Genomic DNA, 23,676 nt, shown 5'->3' on the forward strand with positions numbered 1-23,676 from the left:
TTGGTATCTCTTAACTGTGTCTCACTTCCTGAAACAGTTTCTCTTTATGCTTAAATGTATGAGAAAAAAATTCTTCAAAAATTAATATTGTAATGGAGAAAATCTAAGGTTTCTTCTTCATTACTGTCAGAAGTCTTATGTGTGCAGAAAGGTACTTGAGTTCAAACTTGCCTCTTATACCTCAGACTTCCACATGTCAATTAATACAGAACTCAGGCTTCACGCATGGAAACAGAAGGCACAATTTACCATTCAGTGCAATAGACATGTACCGTATCTAACAATATTGTAGGAATATTATAAAGGGTATTAAACAGCAATCTACGAAATGTCACAGAATCCTATATCCTGCTTCACAAAGTAAAGAAAAATCATTTACTTGTAAAAAGAACAGGAGTATTTGTGGCACCTTAGAGACTAACAAATTTATTTGAGCGTTAGCTTTTGTGGGCTAGACTGCAACATACAGCAAGAAGATATTTATACATACAGAGAACATGAAAAGGTGGAAGTAGTCATACCAACTGTAAGAGGCCAATCAATTGAGATGAGCTATCATCAGCAGGAGAAAAAAAACTTTTTGAAGTGATGATTGAGATGACCCATAGAAGGTGTGAGGATACTTAACATGGGGAAATAGATTCAATTAGTGTAACCTAACCTATCCTGAAAGATGGGTTAGGCTAAAAGGGGTAAAAAACACAGGTGATGTCGTGCTGGGAGTCTACTACAGGCCACCTAATCAGGCGGAAGAGGTGGATGAGGCTTTTTTCAAACAATTAACAAAATCATCCAAAGCCCAAGATTTGGTGGTGATGGGGGACTTCAACTACCCAGATATATGTTGGGAAAATAACACAGCGGGGCACAGACTATCCAATAAGTTCCTGGACTGCATTGCAGACAACTTTTTATTTCAGAAAGTTGAAAAAGCTACTAGGGGGGAAGCTGTTCTAGACTTGATCTTAACTAATAGGGAGGAACTGGTTGAGAATTTGAAAGTAGAAGGAAGCTTGGGTGAAAGTGATCATGAACTCATAGAATTTGCAATTCTAAGGAAAGGTAGAAGGGAGTACAGCAGAATAGAGACCATGGATTTCAGGAAGGCGGATTTTGGTAAGCTCAGAGAGCTGATAGGCAAGGTCCCATGGGAATTAAGACTGAGGGGAAAAACAACTGAGGAAAGTTGGCAGTTTTTCAAAGGGACGCTATTAAGGGCCCAAAAGCAAGTTATTCCGATGGTTAGGAAAGATAGAAAATGTGGCAAAAGACCACCTTGGCTTACCCTTGAGATCTTGCGGGACCTACAAAATAAAAAGGCATCATATAAAAAATGGAAACTAGGTCAGATCACGAAGGATGAATATAGGCAAATAACCCAGGAATGCAGAGGCAAGATTAGACAAGCAAAGGCACAAAATGAGCTCAAACTAGCTATGGGAATAAAGGGAAACAAGAAGACTTTTTATCAATACATTAGAAGCAAGAGGAAGACTAAGGACAGGGTAGGCCCACTGCTCAATGAGGAGGGGGGAACAGTAACGGGAGACTTGGAAATGGCAGAGATGCTTAATGACTTCTTTGTTTCGGTCTTCACTGAGAAGTCTGAAGGAATGTCTAGTATAGTGAATGCTTACGAGAAGAGGGTAGGTTTAGAAGAGAAAATAACGAAAGAGCAAGTAAAAAATCACTTAGAAAAGTTAGATGCCTGCAAGTCACCAGGGCCTGATGAAATGCATCCTAGAATACTCAAGGAGTTAATAGAAGAGGTATCTGAGCCTCTAGCTATTATCTTTGGGAAATCATGGGAGACGGGGGAGATTCCAGAAGACTGGAAGGGGGCAAATATAGTGCCCATCTATAAAAAGGGAAATAAAAACAACCCAGGAAATTACAGACCTGTTAGTTTAACTTCTGTGCCAGGGAAGATAATGGAGCAGGTAATCAAAGGCATCATCTGCAAACACTTGGAAGGTGGTAAGGTAATAGGGAATAGCCAGCATGGATTTGTAAAGAACAAATCGTGTCAAACCAATCTGATAGCGTTCTTTGATAGGATAACGAGCCTTGTGGATAAGGGAGAAGCGGTGGATGTGATATACCTAGACTTTAGTAAGGCATTTGATACGGTCTCGCATGATATTCTTATAGATAAGCTAGGAAAGTACAACTTAGATGGGGCTACTATAAGGTGGGTGCATAACTGGCTGGATAACCGTACTCAGAGAGTAGTTGTTAATGGCTCCCAATCCTGCTGGAAAGGTATAACAAGTGGGGTTCCGCAGGGGTCTGTTTTGGGGCCGGTTCTGTTCAATATCTTCATCAACGATTTAGATGTTGGCATAGAAAGTACGCTTATTAAGTTTGCGGATGATACCAAACTGGGAGGGATTGCAACTGCTTTGGAGGACAGGGTCAAAATTCAAAATGATCTGGACAAGTTGGAGAAATGGTCTGAGGTAAACAGGATGAAGTTCAATAAAGATAAATGCAAAGTGCTCCACTTAGGAAGGAACAATCAGTTTCACACATACAGAATGGGAAGAGACTGTCTAGGAAGAAGTATGGCAGAAAGAGATCTAGGGGTCATAGTGGACCACAAGCTTAATATGAGTCAACAGTGTGATACTGTTGCAAAAAAAGCAAACGTGATTCTGGGATGCATAAACAGGTGTGTTGTAAACAAGACACGAGAAGTCATTCTTCCGCTTTACTCTGCGCTGGTTAGGCCTCAACTGGAGTATTGTGTCCAGTTCTGGGCACCGCATTTCAAGAAAGATGTGGAGAAATTGGAGAGGGTCCAGAGAAGAGCAACAAGAATGATTAAAGGTCTTGAGAACATGACCTATGAAGGAAGGCTGAAGGAATTGGGTTTGTTTAGTTTGGAAAAGAGAAGACTGAGAGGGGACCTGATAGCAGTTTTCAGGTATCTAAAAGGGTGTCATCAGGAGGAGGGAGAAAACTTGTTCACCTTAGCCTCCAATGATAGAACAAGAAGCAATGGGCTTAAACTGCAGCAAGGGAGATTTAGGTTGGACATTAGGAAAAAGTTCCTAACTGTCAGGGTAATTAAACACTGGAATAGATTGCCTAGGGAAGTTGTGGAATCTCCATCGCTGGAGATATTTAAGAGTAGGTTAGATAAATGTCTATCAGGGATGGTCTAGACAGTATTTGGTCCTGCCATGAGGGCAGGGGACTGGACTCGATGACCTCTCGAGGTCCCTTCCAGTCCTAGAGTCTATGAGTCTATGAGTCTATGAGTCTATGATCCCTCACTCTCACAGATCTTGGGAGACAGGCCAGCCCTCGCTTACAGACAGCCCCCCAACCTGAAGCACATACTCACCAGCAACCGGACACCATACAACATAAACACTAACCCAGGAACCTATCCTTGCAACAAAGCCTGATGCCAACTCTGTCCACATATCTGTTCAAGTAACACCATCGTAGGACCTAATCACATCAGCCACGCCATCAGGGGCTTGTTCACCTGCACATCTACCAATGTGATATATGGCATCATGTGTCAGCAATGCCCCTCTGCCATGTACATTGGCCAAACCGGACAGTCTCTGCGCAAAAGAATAAACGGACACAAATCTGACATCAGGAATCATAACATTCAAAAACCAGTGGGAGAACACTTCAACCTCTCTAACCACTCAGTGACAGACTTGAAGGTGGCAATTTTACAAAAAAAAAATAAATTCAAAAACAGACTCCAAAGAGAGACTGCTGAACTTGAATTAATATGCAAATTAGATACAATTAACTTAGGTTTGAACAGAGACTGGGAATGGTTGGGCCATTACACTAATTGAATCTATTTCCCCATGTCAAGTATCCTCGAACCTTCTATGGGTCATTATCACTTCGGAAGTTTTTATTCTCCTGCTGATGATAGCTCATCTCAATTTATTGGCTTCTTACAGTTGGTATGGCTACTTCCACCTTTTCATGTTCTCTGTACGTATAAGTATCTTCTTGCTGTATGTTCCAGTCTATGCTTCCAATGAAGTGGGCTGCAGCCCACAAATGCTTATGCTCAAATAAATTTGTTAGTTTCTAAAGTGCCACAAGTACTCCTGTTCTTTTTGCGGATACAGACTAACACGGCTGCTACTCTGAATCCTGTCATTTACTTGCAGTTACTGTTCTTAAGCCATCTCACAGGATTCTCACTCTTACGACTGTTCCTTCTAACACAAGTCCAGCAAAATTCCCACAGCTCTGAATTTTTGGCCTTTGAGGGCAGCAGGAGCAGGATAGAGTGTGAGCCTGAATGAGCCATATTGGCTACCATGCACTACCTGTCCAGGCTATTTTCAAAATGGCCCTTTCCAAGAAATGATAAGATACCTTCTGATAAGCAGTTATGTAATAACATAATTTTCCCTACTTTAAAGACATTGGGCCAAAGTCTCCAGATTGCTCTGACCACTTTGTGTTGCTTACGGAGTGCAAAGTGGACATAAACTCACCAGAGGGGAATGGCATAGAGCATGCACCAGTCATTCCCCTTTCCCCAGCGTACAGAGGAAGACAGGACCACGTCAGGGAAAACCTGGGGAGTAACAACTGAGTGTCACTATGCCTAATCCTTCACTGAATAAAGGATTTTATGCCAGCAGCACAGATTAGAGCAGGGTCCTTCTGCTGTAACTTATGCTGAGGCCAGGCAGCCCTAAGTCAGGGTGCCACAACTGGCTCCCTGAGACCACCACTCTTCACTGCAGCTTGGACATACTGGAGAAGAAGGGCCGCTGTCTCCACAGGATTCTCACACTTGAACAGAGAAGTCTGAGGATGTCCCAAACAAAGAATAGGCTGCAACAGGCAGCAACAGAAAAGAACATCAGAATCAATGAGAAATTTTAGCTGCTAACAGATAACAGAGAGACTCTGACACTAGACTGTGAAAGTAGCAATAAAAATGAGAAAATGAATTCAAATAGAGATATTTGGCCAACATAACATAAAATCCCCCAAATAAAACTCCTCTGGGGGTGCAGTGGAGAGAGTTGGTTCGCTCCTATTTAGAAAATATGTTCTCTGGAGGCTGTTTCCAATCAATATCACTTTACGGATGCGTGAAGAGAGGTCTGTGTTGCTGCTCTGCAGAGGACAGCAAGGGAGATTTCTTTTACACAGGCAGTAGAGTCAACTAAAGTTCGTTAAAAAATTAAAACGTGTTAAGAAATTTCTAAGCTGTTTTCATTTCATGGGGTTCAAGACAGACCCATGTTTCATTTTTTCAACATTTTAATTGAATTTGTATCAATGGTTACTGAAATTGGTTTCCCACAAAACCCAATTTTTAATAAACAAAGCATTTTTATAACAGTTTTGACGTTTTTCAAAAATTGATATAAAGTGGAATGGGGACAGTTGGTCCAAGTATCTCTCTTTTGTGTCCTTTGTGGATTCTTGGGTGTGTCCCAACTAAGAGCTAGCTTTCTTGGAGGTGATCTCCATGACTTGACGAAGTGGGTGTTCACCCACGAAAGCTCACGCTCCAATACGTCTGTTAGTCTATAAGGTGCCACAGGACTCTTTGCTGCTTTTACAGATCCAAGACTAACACGGCTACCCTCTGATACTTGACTCCATGACTTGAGTGCACATGGTTTGATTCCAAACCAATTTCAAAGTCCCACACATTATGAGTGGCTTTCAGTCAGAAAATACAATGAATAAGGTTTACATTGTCGTGTTCCAGGGGCATCTCTTGGACCCAGTGAGCTCCCTTTCTCTTTTGAAGACACAGATATAATATAGAGTAATTGGGTGAAATACAATGGTCTTTGCAACACAGGAGGTCAGACAGGATAATCTAAAGGCCCCTTCTGTCCTGAAATTCTATGAAACTATAAAAGGAGAGGGAGTGATTATTATTATTATTATTCACTCAGTATGTATGAGTCCTGGAATGGCAGGCCACCTCCATCGTTGGCAATGACTTTTCATGGTGCATAGAGAATCCCACCAGTTTATCTCAGGTAGAAGGATGTAACCTGTACATGGGATTCTTGATGGCTGGGAGAGATCAAAAGCATGGATATGGGAGGTGGAGGCTTCATCGGGGATGTGGAGGAGCACTCTCTCCTGATCACCTCTGCTAGACACACTGAGGGCAGAATTTATTTATTTTAAAAAAAGCTTGTCAATATGTTTTGGAAGGAGCAAAATCCTCTCTCTGAGATGAAGTGTTCCAACATTTTGCAATGTGGCAGCTATTAGCTACATCTAGTAGTTCCTTAAATCTCATGTATGTGCCTTGAAGTGCAGTCAGTGTGACAGCCTCTCATAACCAGCTCCTTTTCATCTTACCCGTGTGGCAAATTGCCAGCACTATTATGATGGATCTCGTGCTTTCTCTTCTTTTGGCGGGGGTTTCAGGGCGCCATTTCTTGCCCCTGAATTTGATTATTAATTGCCCCACTAGTGTCCTAGAGGAGGAGAGTGGAGAGGGAGGGACCAGGGCCCACCCTCTACTCTGGGTCCCAGGCCAGGGATAGTAGTAAACCACTTGAACTGATGGTTCCTTCCCCTGGGCTACTTCCCTCTCCTGCCCTTCAGCTTGTGGGGGATTCCTGCCCTCCCTCTGTACAAGCCAGGTGCCCTTTACCTAGGGTCTTGGACTTCTTAGCCCACCGCAGCACTTCTCCAAACTGTCCTCTGCTTCCCTTCAAACTGTTCTCTGCTCCAACACCAATCCTCTCTGCTCCAACTCCTTCACACTGTTCTCCGCTCCAACACCAATCCTCTCTGCTCTGACTCCTTCAGAATGTTCTCTGCTCCAATACCAATCCCTTCTGCTCCAGCTCCTTCAGACTGTTCTTTGTCCAACATCAATCCTCTCTGCTCCAACTCCTCCAAACTTTTCCCCACTTCAACACCAATCCTTTCTGCTCCAACTCCTTCAAACTGTTCTCCGCTCCAACACCAATCGTCTCTGCTCCAACTCCTTCAAACTGTTCTCCGCTCCAACACCAATCCTCTCTGCGCCAACTCCTTCAAACTGTTCTCCGCTCCAACACCAATCCTCTCTGCTCCAACTCCTTCAAACTGTTCTCCGCTCCAACACCAATCCTCTCTGCTCCAACTCCTTCAAACTGTTCTCCGCTCCAGCACCAATCCTCTCTGCTCCAACTCCTTCAAACTGTTCTCCGCTCCAACACCAATCCTCTCTGCTCCAACTCCTTCAGACTGTTCTCCGCTCCAACACCAATCCTTTCTGCTCCAACTCCTTCAGACTGTTCTCCGCTCCAACACCAATCCTCTCTGCTCCAACTCCTTCACACTGTTCTCTACTCCAACACCAATCCTCTCTGCTCCAACTCCTTCAAACTGTTCTCCGCTCCAACACAAATCCTCTCTGCTCCAACTCCTTCAGACTGTTCTCCGCTCCAACACCAATCCTCTCTGCTCCAACTCCTTCAAACTGTTCTCCGCTCCAACACCAATCCTTTCTGCTCCAACTCCTTCAGACTGTTCTCCGCTCCAACACCAATCCTTTCTGCTCCAACTCCTTCAGACTGTTCTCCGCTCCAACACAAATCCTCTCTGCTCCAACTCCTTCAGACTGTTCTCCGCTCCAACACCAATCCTTTCTGCTCCAACTCCTTCAGACTGTTCTCCGCTCCAACACCAATCCTTTCTGCTCCAACTCCTTCAGACTGTTCTCTGCTCCAACACCAATCCTCTCTTCTCCAACTCCTTCAGAGGGTTCTCTGCTCCAACATCAATCCTCTCTGCTTCAACTTCTCCAAACTGTTCTCTGCTCCAATACCAATCCTTTCTGCTCCAACTCCCACCCTGTCTGATTGAAGTAGGGGTTTTTATCATGTGACTGACTGCAGGTGCTCTAATTGGCTTCAGGTGCTCTAGTTAATCTATAGCAAACTTTCTTCCCCTTACAGGGAATAAAGGCTCCCTTCTAAGCCTCTTCTGCTGCCCTCTGGCCATGCTGTATCACACCTGAAGTAACTACATTAATCCTTTGACATGGGGAGTCAGGAATTCCTTGCTTGTTACATGGTGGACAGTGCTATATGCTCTGGGTAAAGAAGTGTTAGCAGAGAATAGTGACTCAACTTTCAGGGGGAATGACTGACTTCTGTGCATGATTTGGAAAGCTAGAGCTCATCTTTCCCACATATCTGTGGGACAGAAATTGCTAAATGAAAGAATGATGGCATATGGCCTTCTTCCAAAAATCTTAGCCAGTGGGCATGTGTGGACATGCAAAGTCTCCAGGTACACCCTCTAGGGCTCTGCACCTCCTCTTCCTCTCCAGCACAGATTCGCCTCTGTCAATGGATCATTAGGCCCCAAAGTGGGGTGGAGAAGACTTGCAGGCCAGGGAAGCAAAGTGGTAGAAAATGAAGTTATGGTGGAGTGAAGCCACCATGCTTTAGAGCTCTGGGGGAAACCTTTCTAGACCTCTCTCTTTATACAGAATCTAGATTTACAGATACAAAAGGTAAATGCACACAGCCAGTAATTGTAAGTGAGAAGAGAGGATCTCTCCAAAGCGCTTACCAAACTTCTTTCACACTGTTTAGGAAAGATAAAGGACTGGAGTTTTGAAGCCATGGCATGTTACGCAAGTCATGCACATGTGTATTTTCAGAATGATATGAAGGATTTTTGACAGACTTGCCCTTGTTGCTTCTGTTGGGGCACATATATCTTTGAGTAGAGCAGTGAATAGGATCTAAAAAAAAAATGGTTTAGTATCCATGGACCACTATGCTGAAACCATTTTCATGTTTGCCTAGAACTACTATTAAATTGTTTACAGTAACAAATGTGGCCAGTTTTTAATGCATTTTTAGGACTAAGTTCATAATTGAAAAAAAAATTCAAGTGAGAGTTGCACAAAACCCTGAGAAAACTCTGAAGACACCAAAAAATATGTTTTTGATTTAAATAAAATTCATCTTGGGATAAAGGGTGAGAAAAGCCCTGCACACCATAAAAGAACCAGGTAAGCTCTTAATAAGAGGCTTAAGTGGTGTGGAGGGCCTTGTGCAGACCTACTGCCATGGGGTGACTTTCAGCTCTCAACTGTAAATCTCTCAAAGAAAACAGCATTATTGTCCCCATCCCCACTCTATGAAAGCTTTCCTAACACTAACCGTGTACCGTTCTGTAGCCGGCTCACATATGTTGCTATCAGTGCATGCTCATCAGCTAAACGATTGGCAGTGTCCAGTCTGTACTGCAACCTAGTAGTAATGAAGGCAAAGAAAGCAAACAAAACATAAAAAATAAATATAAAGCAAATTATTAATGTGTTAACAAAACACACAACAGTAATTAAAATGAACACAGATTGATGAACAGTTAAAAATGCACGTATGTTTCAACAAGAGTCACATGAAAATGATACCCACTAACAGGGCCGTCTTTAGGATTTATGGGGCCCTACGCAGTATTATTAAACTGGTGCCCCTATGCCGGATGGCAGCCCAAGCTCACAGCCTGGTGGGGGAGGGGGAGGAGGGACTTGACAGCAAAGGATAATGAGATGCCCAGCCTGCCTCATGGTGGCGCAGAGTCACAGTTCCCCGCAGAGACTTCCATGCACTCTCCCTCATGCAGAATGGACATGAAGAAAGTACCTAATTAAAAGCACTAAAATTTGGGAATAAAAAATGTCAGTCACAGGTTTTTTGATATGTCCTGAAGTTTGTCAGAGATTTATTTGCAAAAACTTCATAGTAAGGGTGAGTCAGCTGTCCTGCTGAATACAACATTACATATAATGGAATACATGATGCAGCTCTTCTCTGTTTTACATTTTCTTCATCAGTATTTCTAAGTTGAATTTATATTTTAAATGTACTCAAATCTTAAGCCAGCATTCCAGATTACTACATATTTAACTCACTGAAACAAAGACATTCTTTTAAATTAATCAGAGAGGTTTAGTGTGTTTATAACAATGTTCATTGCTTTTAGAAAAAGGGAACAGTAATTTACTTTGTGTGATCTCCATAACAAGAGACATGGTTATGAAATTTCACCAACTTTAAAAAAATATGTTTCCAAAGATTTTAGGTATAACAAGGATTTTGTCTTACTAAGGTACTGATTTTGCTGGAGGGCTCTTTTAAAACTAGTTTGTTGGATAGTCAGAAGTAAAGAAAGGGAACTCTTTGTCCAGCTATCTGGAAGAGAAGGACTGTTGTCCCTTTAAGGGCTCTCTTCAGTGGGGAGTGGTGGTGAAGGGATGGACAGAAAGGACAGGAAGACTTGGAAGCACTTTTTTTTTAACTATAGTAATTAAAATGTGTATTTTAGATAAGGGAGGTCTTTTGAAGGATTTATTTAAAAAACTGTGTCTGAAGATCCACACATTTAAGGCTAAAGATGATTGTGCATCTAAAACTCTATGCAAGCATTTTTTAGAAATGTGATTTTATAATCTTCACCAGCTCACTAATGAAATATTTTTAAAGCAAATTTTAAACTAAGGTCCTGTAGACTGACATGTTCTGTGTAAATATTACATTAATGCACAACTGTTTTTGTCAGTAAAGTCAGCAACTGACAGTATAAAAATTTATTTGGGCATAAGCTTTCGTGGACATCTGATGAAATGGGTTCTAGTCCGCAAAAGCTTATGCCCAAATAATTTGTTAGTCTTTGAGGTGACACAAGGACTCGTCCTTGTTTTTGCTGATACAGACTAACAGGACTACCACTCTGAAACCTGTCAGTATATACCTTGGGGTTGGCAAATGCCTGTTAAATGGCTTTATTATCCCTTGAATGTCTCTTTAACAGTTTCAATGTTGTGCTAATAGGTCTGGTAGGCTGGAGGTTTTTTCACTTTTAACTACTAGATTCCCTCCCAAGGAAGACTAACCAGGCTAGAGCAGCCATCTGTGGGAGCCTGCAGGAAGGGTCAGAACAGGGATAGGAAAACAAGCGGTGGACACTAAGACCCAGTGGTGCCCCAAATTTTCAGGTGCCCTACGCAGCTGCCTATGTTGCCTATGCCTAAGGACGGCCCTGCCCACTAACAACTGGGTGCTCACAGATATGCCCCACAAATACCCTAACTCAGTGGGGTTCCTTCCAACCTGCATTTGGTACTTTCATTTCTGGAAGGCACACACATATCACAAGGATTTTAAGATAGCAAGTCATTTTAAAATATGTTTTTGCTTCTCAAATTTCCTGTCTCTGTGTAATTTTCTTTCATTCCTGTATTAGATATTCAAAACTGCTCTTTCCGCATGACAATTCCAATTAATTCCTACTCTAGACATGTCCAGGAAGGAATTTGTTTTGGAGATATCTTTTAAAACATGACACCTATTGCTTTCAGTGGCAGCGCACTGGATATTCTGAAACCACAATCCACATTTCTCAGACACACAAGCTCTTTCTTCTTTGTAAGGTGCAGCTGGTTGCTATATAAATCTGCCTGAAGCATAGCAAGAGCTTATAATGAAGCAGCAAAATGGAATTACCCTCATAAATAAACCCCTATGGGCAACAAGCAACCTTTCCAATAATGGGTTTGTAACAAGAGAGAGAATTAACATTAAGCACTGTACAGAAAGAACTTCTCAGCAATTTATGTGCGCCAGTCTTTTGTGAAACCTGACTACTGTGAGATACTGAAAAGCTTTAATTTTAGATCCCCAATATAGCAGGCCTACGGTTGTAACCACTATGCCAAAGACAGCAAAACAGTTTCCATTATAACCTGTTTCATATGTTCCTATCTTTGTGAAAAATTCAGCAAAAATGGTGGAACTTTTAAACTTGAAATGGACATAGCCCTAGGGTGACCAGACAGCAAATGTGAAAAATTGTGATGGGGGTGGGGGGTAATAGGAGCCTATATAAGAAAAAAACCCCAAAATCAGGACTGCCCCTATAAAATCAGGACATCTGGTCACCCTACATAGCCCTCATTGAAGACTAGCACTTTTAGTTTTGGGGGGAAAAAAAGGTTTTAATTTAAAATATAATGATGTCTGAAAACTGTCCTGATCGTGCATTGCAGATTTTTCACTCAGTCTCTAAGTGTATTGCACATGAGTGTGCAACTAAATTAACTGACAAAAAGCGTTGTTAATGCAGAGTTAAGTTTGCCCAGTGCTATCGCCTACCTTACTGAATTCAGCAAAACTCAAACCAAGGAAAACCAGGAAATGAAGAGCTAAGGTCCATGCCAACACAAGCTTTGCAGTTGAGGCACTGCTGTGGCTGGCCAAACGTTAAAGGATACTATGTCATTCCTAAGTGATCCTTCCCATCCCGTACACTTTGTTACAGTGGGATGGTGGTAATAGTTGAATAACCCCATTCAGTCATTAGCACTTCAGAAGCAATTCATATGTAAAAAGTTGCTCCTTGCTGTCTGATGTCCTCTGCTACTGTGAACACACCACAGGCAGCAGTTTACTAGAGGGTCACATAGTTCCTTGGTTTTGTAGGCTAACCTGTACATACACCGAGCCAGGCCCCCTGCGCATACAGCAGCCAGGCCTCTCCAACCACACCCTAGCCCACACAGTTCACTGCTGCTCCAGACGCCCCTGTAGTAAGTGAAGGCCCTAATAAAGGCTCAGTATGAGGCCTGAGGCTTGAACTAAAGTAATGGTCAAGACTTAGCTAAAAAGCAAAGTCAAGCTGTGAGCTGAAGGCCAGCTCAGTTCACAGATGTTGGCAAGGAAAGGGCTGATGTTGCATAAACAGATATTCACCTAGCATACCGAAGTATAAACACGGTACCAGAACACCTTATACTGGAACATTCCACAGATAAGAAAGAACGGGCCGACCCATCCCAATGACAAGGGCAAAAGGGTAAAATGATGGATAGAGTTGTTTTGATCGAACCAACATGCACAAGGTGAGAGGCGGCACCTTACTACGTAAAGGGGTTGTACCTTACTGCGTAGAAGGGGCTGCACCTCAATACGTCAGAAGTGATGTGTAACTTGTTTGTACCTGTGTATAAGAATGTATCCCTGGGGCAATGTCTTTGTCCAGCCGAGGGAGCAGTGGAAAGTCCCGCCACTGACTGAGCCGAGTCCATTGACCGTGGGTACATATTTGTAGTATGCTCGGTAGACTAAGTAATCTGCGGAGAACTATTACTGTATCCAATACGGCAATAAACCTGGCCGACGTGCCTTTGTACCTTACTAGACTCTGTGGTCACTGGGGGTTCTCTTCGGGTCTGCTGTGTCAGCTATCTGTGCAGAGCTGGGGCAGCACACAGAGGGAACACACGCACGCAGCTGAGTGATACCAACAAGGAGGGAGCAGAGCACCACACCGGTAGCATCTGACAACACATCTAACAACAGCCCCCTTTCCCCTGATCTCACACAGAGATTGCTTGTACTTGAACTCTGAATTTCCTACTTTTCAGAGGGTTAAGCTTAGCAACACTCCACATTTGAGAAGGCCACCAGGCACCAATAGGAAACTGTAACTCTGCGTTAAAGTGTCTGAGCATTTAATTCCTTGCTTTGAAAACAAAATAATTTCTTAGCACACTTATTTACGACAGCGCAGCACTCTTCCTCCGCTGGCCATGGCCCGTGGTCAATGATTACCCTGGCCACAGAAAGTGCTGGCTGTATGCTAGTCCCTTCACTGCCTCTGCACATCTCCTCAGCTCCCATCTCTCTGTCCTTCCCCAAACATTCTCCCCCTAGACCGTGTGTGATTCCTGTATTTGGAGAGGCTGGGCATAAGCACTCAAAGCTCCCAAGAAGTGCATGGAGGCACTGGCACCTGGACCGTGGCTCTGGTCCCCTGCTCTGCTCCCCCTCAGCCTTCTCCCTCTGAGGCCCTGCCCACGTTCCGTTCCACTCCACTCCGCCGCAGACTCCGCTCCTGCTTGGGCCCCCTGCCCACCACACGCTCCTTTCTCCTGCTTCTCCAAGGCCCCCCTCCTGCTGCTTATGCCTCTCCACCCCTGCGAGCAGCGGGGGAGGGGCTCAAGGGAGGAGGTGGAAAGGCATGAGGGGTAGCGGGGCTCAGGGGAAGAACTGGAGCGGGGACAGGACGACGAACAGTGTGGGTGGGGCCTCAGGGGGAACACAGGTGGGGTTATGACCCGGGTGCAGGGGCGGCTCTAGGCATTTTGCCACCCCAAGCACGGCAGGCAGGCTGCCTTCGGCGGCTTGCCTGCGGAGGGTCTGCTGGTCCCGCGGCTTCCGCAGACACGCCTGCGGGAGGTCCACCGAAGACGCGGGACCAGTGGAGCCTCTGCAGGCAAGCCGCCGAAGGCAGCCTGCCTGCCGCCCTTGCAGCGCCGGCAGAGACCTCCCCGCAGCTTGCCGCCCCAAGCACACGCTTGGCGTGCTGGGGCATGGAGGTGCCCCTGCCCGGGTGCCCTATCAGCAGCAGCGCTCTGAAGGTGGTGGACTAGCATGCCACCAGAGGGAGGTGCGCTGCATCCTGTTTGGGGAGCCTGAGCCTCCCCTGACTTCTTATACCCGCCACCCATAATCCTCCCCAGGAAGGTGCAGGCGTCAGCATGGGATGGGCAGGTGGAGGAGCTGGAGAGCTAAGGCAGGAATAGTACAGGGACGAGCATGGAGTCAATGGGGACACGAGAGTAAGGATGGGCCAGTGGTTAGGAGCCAGGAAACAGGGGTTCAATTTCCTGCTCTGCAACAGACTCGCTGTGTGACCTAAGGCAAGTCATTTAGGTCTTGTCTACCCAGGCAATTTAATTCAGATTAAGCTAAGGTGTGAATTTACAGTGGAATAGTTATTCTTGAATAGCTCTGTGTGTGACTACTTCTATTCCAGAGTAAATGCCTTATTCTGAATTAGCTTAATCCACAAAGTGGATTAACAGTTAATCAGGAATACTATTCCTGATCAACTCTCCGTTTGGACAAACCTCAAGTCTCTCTGTGTCTCATCTTTCCTTTTATAAAAAAAGGGGACAATAGGATTTCCCTACCTCACAGGGATGTTGAGGATAAATGCATTAAACATTGTGAGGACTCAGATACTAGAGTGATAGGGGCCATGAAAGTACCCATCACTCATGGACTGATTTGCAGGGAACAGAGCTGAAGCCCCTCCAACACCCCCACTGCACAGATCTGACCCTCACCTTTCCACCCTACTCTTTTCTGCACTGGTCCAACACTCCCACTTCCTGCTCCAATGCCCATATCCTCCTCCACCCCCACAACTGCACAGACTTTCCTATCACTCCTTCAACATTCCCTCCAACATGCCCATTGCTTCAAATCTCCCTCTACTCCCTTGCTACTCCAAGCTCCCCCACACACATCACCACTCTGTGCTTTCCCCACCCCGCAGCTTCACCCTCCTCCTTACCACTCCATGCATCTGGTAAGCTTAGAGGGACAATAGGGAGGTGGTGGGGCTGTGAGGAGTGCCTGTACCAGCTGGAGGCAGGAAGGCGCAAATGAGTGGAGATGCAAATTCCCTATGGTAGATCTAGGCCTAGTGTGTGGGGAAGGTGTTCTATACATCCAACTGGCAGCACAAAAGGCCCAGAGATGTATGAAATTGTCCATTCATCTCAATGATGTGTTCTCTGCTCAGTGACAACACTTAACTGAGATGAACACAGCCTGAAACAACAGCTCTGAGTCATGTGAACAGATTCATTTATCTCACCAGCTGTTCTCATCCTCCCCTCCTCACTGCCAGTACTTGTGATCCTGTGACATGCACCTGTCTCAGCACTTTGTGCTTGGTGCATGCTCTGACCATGCCTGTTCTCAACTCTCCATGCACAGGAGCAGAGCTTCCACACTGGGGAAGGTGAAAGAGACTCTGGTGAGACACTATAATAAGAGTCAGATTGTGCTCTGCTGCTTTGAGGGTACCAACGTACAAGATACACTCCCACCACTCTAGATACTTATATAGCTCCTTTCACAACAGTATCTCAACCAGTGGCAGCTCCAGGCCCCAGCACGCCAAGCGCATGCTTGAGGCGGCAAGCCGTGGGGGGTGCTTTGCCGATCACCGAGAGGGTGGCAGGCAGGCATCCTTCGGTAGCATGCCTGTGGAGGGTCTGCTGGTCCCGCAGCTCCAGTGGACCTCCTGCAGGCGTGCTGCGGCGGAGCCACCGGAGCTGCGGGACCAGCGACTGGCAGAGCGCCCCCCATGGCATGCCGCCATGCTTGGGGTGGTGAAATGTCTAGAGCCGCCCCTGATCTCAATACATCACTGCCATTAATGAAATCACAGACAAAACACTTTGTTAAGACACAGTTAAGGTTACCTGGTGGGATATTTAGGCCTGCCTCCGTGCAGGACACTGGACTAGATGGACTATCGAGGTCCCTCCCAGTCCTACATTTCTATGATTCTATCTCTTGCCCTTCCAAAATATCAAGCTCAGCAAAACTCAAACGTCTAAAAACCAGGAAATACAGAGTTAAGGCACATATCCAAGCCACTTTAACTTTGCCCCCCTGGAGCTGGCAATAGTCACTGGAATTATCTGCACGCACTTCTGCTGAATTCACTGTTAGATGCAACTGTATCAAATGGTGGAATTAGCTGGAGCAGCTTGGCAGTGCTGTGATTGTGAGAATGGTCCAAAATTCAGGTGAAAAAAATCAGTAAAAACCAGGTAACAGCTTTTGTAAAACCTGGGAAGTTTTCAGTGAAAAAAAGAAATAAAAAGCATTTAAAAGCAGAAAATGAAGGGCCTCAGACATACGGTACAAACACACTTAGTGTGCAGCATGCTGAAACACTGTAGATTTACAGCCCAGCTTGCTGCTCAGTAAATATTTGTGTAGAGTATAGGGCATGTGTAGGTAGCTCCTGTCCAGTACAGTGCAACGGCTGAGAGTTATGATCAATTGTGTGGGCGTGTACTGTAAGAAATAGTTATTAACCTTTCAATAACTGTTGTTCTTCGAGATGTTTTGCACATGTCCATTCCACTGTAGGTGATCGTGCGCTCCAGTGCACATTTGTCAGAGAGATTTTCCCTTAGCGGTACCCATTGGGGCAGCTAGAGCGCCTTGTGGTACCTTAGCGAAGAGTCCTGTGGCACCTTATAGACTAACAGACGTTTTGGAGCATGAGCTTTTGTGGGTGAATATCCACTTCGTTGAATGAATGTGTTCACCCACGAAAAGCTCATGCTCCAAAACGTCTGTTAGTCTATAAGGTGCCACAGGATTCTTTGCTGCTTTTACAGATCCAGACTAACACGGCTACCCCTCTGATACTTGTGGTACCTTGCGCACAGCGCGCAGGCATAGAGGTGGAGCCCCCCTTAGCCCCCCTCAGTTTCTTCTCACTGGAAGATTCTGACAGAGAGGGGAAGGAGGGCAGGTCAGTGAATGGGTATGTGCAACACATAGACTCATAGTCTTTTAAGATCAGAAGGACCATTATGATCATCTAGTCTGACCTCCTGCACAATGCAGGCCACAGAATCCCACCCATCTACTCCTGTAACAAACCCCTAACCTATGTCTGAGTTATTGAAATCCCCAAATAATGGTTTGAAGACCTCAAGCTGCAGAGAATCCTTCAGTAAGTGACCCATGCCCCATGCTGCAGAGGAAGCGAAAAACCTCCAGGGCCTCTGCCAATTTGCCCTGGAGGAAAATTCCTTCCCGACCCTAAATATGGTGATCAGCTAAACCCTGGGCATGTGGGCAAGACGCACCAGCCAGCACCCAGGAAAGAATTCTCTGTAGTAACTCAGATCCCACCTCATCTAACATCCCATCACAGACCACTGGGCATACTTATCTGCTGATAATCAAAGATCAGTTACCAAATTAATTGCCAAAATCAGGCTATCCCATCATACCATCCCCTCCATAAACTTATCAAGCTTAGTCTTGAAGCCAGATATGTCTTTTGCCCCCGTTGGAAGGCTGTTCCAGAACTTCACTCCTCTAATGGTAGAAACCTTTGTCCAATTTCAAGTCGAAACTTCCTAGTGTCCAGTTCAGGGGTCGGCAACCTTTCAGAAGTGGTGTGCCGAGTCTTTATTTATTCACTCTGATTTAAGTTTCACGTGCCTGTCACACATTTTAATGTTTTTTAGAAGGTCTCTCTCTACAAGTCTATATATATATAAACTAGTGTTGTATTGTAAAATAAACAAGGTTTTCAAAATGTTTAAGAAGTTTCATTTAAAATTAAATTAAAATGTTGATCTTATGCCACCAGCCTGCTCAGCCTGCTGCTGGTCTGGGGTTCTGTTCACCTAGGCCGGCAGTGGGCTGAGTGGGGCCTGCGGCTGGAACACCAGCTGGGAAGGGTCTGTCAGCCAGAACCTCAGACCGGCAGCGGGCTCTGTGGCGCCAGCAGCCGGGACCCCAGACCGGCAGCGGGCTGTGCGGGTCCAGCAGCCGGGACCCCAGACCGGCAACAGGCTGAGCAGCTCAGCCCACTGCCACTCAGGGGTTCCATCCTCTGGCGCCTGCCAGCCAGGATCCCGGCTGCTGGACCTGCTCAGCCCACTACCAGTCTGGGATCCCGGCCCTGCCCACATACAGTGGGTACCTACCTTCTCCCTGGTTCTGGCCCATTCTCTTCCTTTCTCTGCACTGAACTGAGGGTGGGAGTGGACCGAGCACAGGGCTGGAGGTGAAGGGTCTTACCAGGAGCTAGAATGAGGGAGGGGGCTCAGGGTTGGGGCAGGAGGTTTGGGTGTGGGGGTACTTACCTGGGCAGCTCCCATTTGGTGTGAGGGGTGAAGGTGGGAATGTGAGTGGGGGTGCAGGAGCTCCCGTTTGGTGCTCAGGGTGGGGGTGGGGATGCCTGGGGTGCATGGGATGTGAGGGGGGTGCAAGAGTCAGGGCAGACAGCTGAGGGCATGTGAGGGGGGTGCAGGTGTCAGGGTAGGGCAAGCTGGGTATGTGTGGGGGTTCCAGAGTCAGGGCTGGGGTCATGGGGGGGTAAAGGAGTCAACAGAGGGTGGGTGGTACAGGGCTCAGGGCAGGGGCCTCGGGTGTGTGTGGGGGTGCAGGGCTCAGGGCAGAGGGCTGGGTGACTGCCCCCCGCCCGAACCCCCAACCCCCCTGCTCCTTGTCTCGACTACTCCCTCCTGGGACCCCACCCCCTATCTAAGCCTCCCTGCCCCTTGTCCCCTGACTACCCCTCTAGGACCCTACCCCCTACCTGTCCCCTGACTGCCTCAACCCTTATCCACACCCCCACACCCAGACAGATCCCCTGGACTCCCATGCCTATCTAACCGCTCTCCGCTCCTGACAGGATCCCCAGAACTCTGGACCCATACACTCCTCCCCTGCTCCCTGCCTGTCCCAACCCCTCTGCACACCCCTACCTCCTGACAGCCCCCCCCGAACACTAGACTCATCCAACTCCCCCAGCTCCTTGTCTCCTGGCCACTCCCTCCAGAGACCCCCCACCCTAACTGCCCACTCAGGACCCTCCTTGCTCCCTGTCCCCTGACTGCCCTGACCTCCTATCCACCCCCCAAACAGACCCCAGAACTTCTATGCCCCATCCAACTCCCTCTGCTCCCTGACTGCCCCCTCCAGAGACCCCCGCCCCTAACCACTCCCCAGGATCCCACTCCCCCATCCAACCCACCCTACTCCCTGTCCCTTGATTGCCCACATCCCTTACCCAACCCAGCCCCAGCCCCCTTACCATGAGGCTCCCCGCTCATCTGAAGCCCTGCCGCTGCGTGTGCCGCCCCGCCCCACCCCGCCCTGTCCCTCAGAGCACTGCATGTGCAGCAGCAGTGCTCCGGATGAGCGGGGAGCATCATTCCCTCCCCACGGAGCCAAATGCTGCCCTGCGGGAGCATGCAGCCCCAGGCCCCAGAGCGCTGTGCACGTGGGTGCAGCAACAAAACTCTAGAGGAACTGAGGGAAGGGGCCGGCAGCTTGCTGCGCTCCGGCCGGCGCTTCGGCCCAGGACTGCGAACCCCACGCTTGCCGTGTTGGCAGGATTTTTAATGGCACGCGGAATCCCAGCAGGCAGCCACGTGCCATTAAAAATTGGCTCGAGTGCCATCTTTGGCATGCATGCCATAGGTTGCCGACCCCTGGTCCAGTTTATATCCATTTGTTCTTGTGTCCACGTTGGTACTAAGCTTAAACAATTCCTCTCCCTCCCTAATATTTATCCCTCTGATATATTTGTAAAGAGAAATCATATCTCCTCTCAGCCTTCTTTTGTTAGACTAAACAAGCCAAGCTCTTGGAGTCTCCTTTCGTAAGACAGGTTTTCCATTCCTCAGATCATCCTAGCAGCCCTTCTCTGTACCTGTTCCAGTTTAAATGCATCCTTCTTAAACATGGGAGACCAGAACTGCACACAATATTCCAGATGAGGTCTCACCAGTGCCTTGCATAACGGTACTAACACCTCCTTATCTTTACTGGAAATATCTCGCCTAATGCATCCTAAAACCGCATTAGCTTTCTTAACGGCCATATCACATTGGCGGCTCATAGTCATCCTGTGATCAACCAATACTCCGAGGTCCTTCTCCTCCTCTATTACTTCCAACTGATGTGTCCCCAATTTATAACTAAAATTCTTGTTATTACTCCCTAAATGCATGACCTTGCACTTTTCACTATTAAATTTCATCCTATTACTATTACTCCAGTTTACAAGGTCATCCAGATCTTCCTGTATGATATCCCGGTCCTTCTCTGTGTTACAGTTACGGAAAGGTCAGTAACTGTTTCTTCCTCTTTAAGTGACGGTAGGTGTCCATTCTACTATTGGTGACTCACAAGCAGTTCCAGTCGGATGTGGGTTCAGAATCTGTTTGAACAAGGACTGGAGGACCACTTGTCCAAATTTAGAATCATCTCTAGATTGTTGAGACAGTGTAGCGAGGGGCAAATCACAGGGCTGGAAAGGAACTTGAAAGGTCATCTAGTCCAGTCCCCCACACTCATGATAGGACTAATTATTATCTAGACCATTCCTGACAGGTGTTTGTCCAACTTGCTCTTAAAAATCTCCAGTGATGGAGATTTCTCAGCCTCCCTAAGCAATTTATTCCAGTGCTTAACCACCCTGACAGTTAGGAAGTTTTTCCTAATGTCCAACTTAAACCTCCCTTGCTGCAATTAAAGCCCATTGCTTCTTGTCCTATCCTCAGAGGTTAAGAAAAACATTTTTTCTCCCTCCTTCTTGTAACAACCTTTTACCTACTTAAAAACTGTTATCATGTCTCCTCTCAGTCTTCTCTTTTCCAGAGTAAACAAACCCAATTTTTTCAACCTTCTCTTATAGGTCATGTTTTCTAGACCTTTAATCATTGTCGTTGCTCTTCTCTGGACTCTCTCCAATTTGTCCACATCTTTCCTGAAATGTGGTGCCCAGTTAAGGCCTAAACTCTGCATTCTGGAGGGGCCTGAGACACCACCTGGCAGCCATAATGCTTTGTTAACAAATTTTTTTTTCAGTAAATTAACTGATTTTTTTTAATGGAAAAAGAAATATTGTTGGTAGAATTTAGTGGTCATTTAGGCATCAATAGTTATCATGTAGGTGTACAACTGAGAGGCTGCTGTAGCAAAGTAATTCTAATACTTAGCTCTTACATAATGCTTTTCCATCAATAGCTCTCAAAGAAATTTACTGAGAGAAACATCATACAAATTTTACAGATGGGGAAACTGAGGCAGAGAGGTGAAATGATTTGCTCAAGGACACCCAACAGGCCAGTGGCAGAACCAGGCACAGGGTTTACATTGTTGAATCCCAGTCCACTGTTCTCTCTACTCAGAGAGAAGGTTGTTATGTTATTCTTAAGTGCACCTACCATACTCTTTATTATAGTGTAATGGGGATGATGATCGTGCTTGGAAATGTTTGGTATGTAATTGCTAACAGGGCTGTTGAAAGCAATCTCATACATGGTCTACCTCCTCAAAAAAACCTGACATTTTCATTACATGGTGGTTACAGTCATTTTTACCATATGAGCGGAGACTGGAGTGTCTATCTTCTTTTGTAACTCCCACTCCCTCACCATGCTCTGCCACATATAGCCCCAAACCCCATTTCCACCTCATCTTTCCCGTCCAATCCTATTAAGCCATATGCACTTCAGAAATCAAGTGTGTGGGGAAACAAGGATTGCCTGAATCTGTGAATTTTAAGAAAAACTGTTTTCTCCGAGGGCTGTGTTCTAGTCACCTCTTGCTCAAATGATCCCACATGTGAATCACTAGCCATTTCCTGTACATTTTGAGGTGCTGCAAATTTCAAGTCAAGCATGTGGATTTTAGAGCACTCAGTAAAATGGTCCTTTAAACAGAAAGTCATCTCAATCTTAATTGCAGCAGAGCTGGTCCTCCTCTATAATATTGTGAATATAATATCATCAGCAACCACTTTGCTATATCCAGATTCCCAGCACAGGATAATCCTGAAAGCATAGCAGGCTCTGAGAGGTACGAAGCGGCCCATACATCTCAATGTGATGTCCTCAGATGAATGAGAACACCTTATGGAGATGAATGCAGCCTGAAGTAACAGCTCTGAGATGTATGCATTGCACCATTCATCTTGGTGCCCATTCTCACCCTCCCTTGACAGTACCAGTGCTTGAGAAACTGTGGTGAGCATTATGCATGACCATTCTCAACTCCTCAGCCCAGTGTCAGTGGTGTGTTCTTGGTGCACAATCTCAGCATGCCTGTTCTCAGCTCCCCATCCACAGTGGCAGGGCTTTCCCAGATGCCAGCTTTCATGGGGGGGGGGCAGGGAGAGGGGTTCAGGCCCTCTCTGACTAACAAAGCCCCCAAGATCCAAGCTCACATGGGGATCTGGGGGTCCCATGAGCAAACTTTTTACCGTATCTTCACAAATATTGTGCAACATACAACATGCACTATGACCATGAGAACATAATCCTCACTGAGGTCTAACTTGCCATAAAGGTATCAACAGTGCACTTTTAATTTGCCAAATGCACATTCCATGGTCATTCTGCACCTAATTCAGCCTATTGTTGAACTGCTCCTTCCTGCTATCAGGTTTCCCATGTAAGTCTTCATGAGACATGGTATTAAGGGGTACGCTGGGTCTCCCACGATTACTGTGGGCATTTCAACATCCCCTACTGTAATCTTCTGGTCTGGAAGGAAATCTCCAGCTTGCAGCTTTCTGTACAGGTCAGTGTTCTTGAAGATGCGGCGTCATGCACCTTTCCACTCCACCCCACGTTGACGTCAGTGAAACGTCCGTGGTGATACACGAGTGCCTGCAACACCCTGGAGAATTACCCTTTCCTATTGATGTACTCCATCACAAAGTGCTCTGGTGTCAAAACTGGAATGTGCATGCCATCTATCGCCCCTCTGCAGTTAGGGAAACCCATTTCTGTAAAGCCATCCACTATTTCATGCACATTGCCAGGAGTCACAGTCCTTCGCAGGGGAATGTGATTAATGGCCCTGCACACTTGCGTTAACGCAGCTCCAGTGGATGACTTCCTGATTCCAAACTGATTCACGACCAACCGGTAGCAGTCTGGAGTCACCAGCTTCCACGCTACAATTGCCATGCACTTCTCAACCGAGAGGGCAGCTCTCATTTGGCTGTCCTTGCACTGAAGGGTTGGGATGAGCTCTGCACACAGTTCCAGGAAGGTGACTTTCCTCATCCAAAAGTTCTGCAGCCACTGCTCATCATCCCTGATCTGCATAA

General features: G+C 46.2%; 1 protein-coding gene across 12 annotated transcripts in view; it reads right to left on the reverse strand.

The window, feature by feature from the left end:
• Positions 1 to 23,676, reverse strand: part of DTNB (dystrobrevin beta) — a 361,761-nt gene that overhangs the window by 102,147 nt on the left and 235,938 nt on the right. For 9 of the 12 annotated variants that reach the window (XR_003999427.1, XM_030555067.1, XM_030555064.1 and 6 more), the window contains one exon: positions 9,150 to 9,239. The exons of the other annotated variants lie outside the window; for them this stretch is intronic. Coding sequence is in view for 8 of the 9 variants with exons in the window: in XM_030555067.1 (XP_030410927.1) it covers positions 9,150 to 9,239 (90 nt within the window). In the remaining variant the exon portion in view is untranslated. The remainder of the gene's footprint in view (positions 1 to 9,149; positions 9,240 to 23,676) is intronic. 12 annotated transcript variants of the gene reach the window in all.

Source organism: Gopherus evgoodei, chromosome 3, assembly GCF_007399415.2.
Source record: "Gopherus evgoodei ecotype Sinaloan lineage chromosome 3, rGopEvg1_v1.p, whole genome shotgun sequence".
NCBI classification, from domain to species: Eukaryota; Metazoa; Chordata; order Testudines; family Testudinidae; genus Gopherus; species Gopherus evgoodei.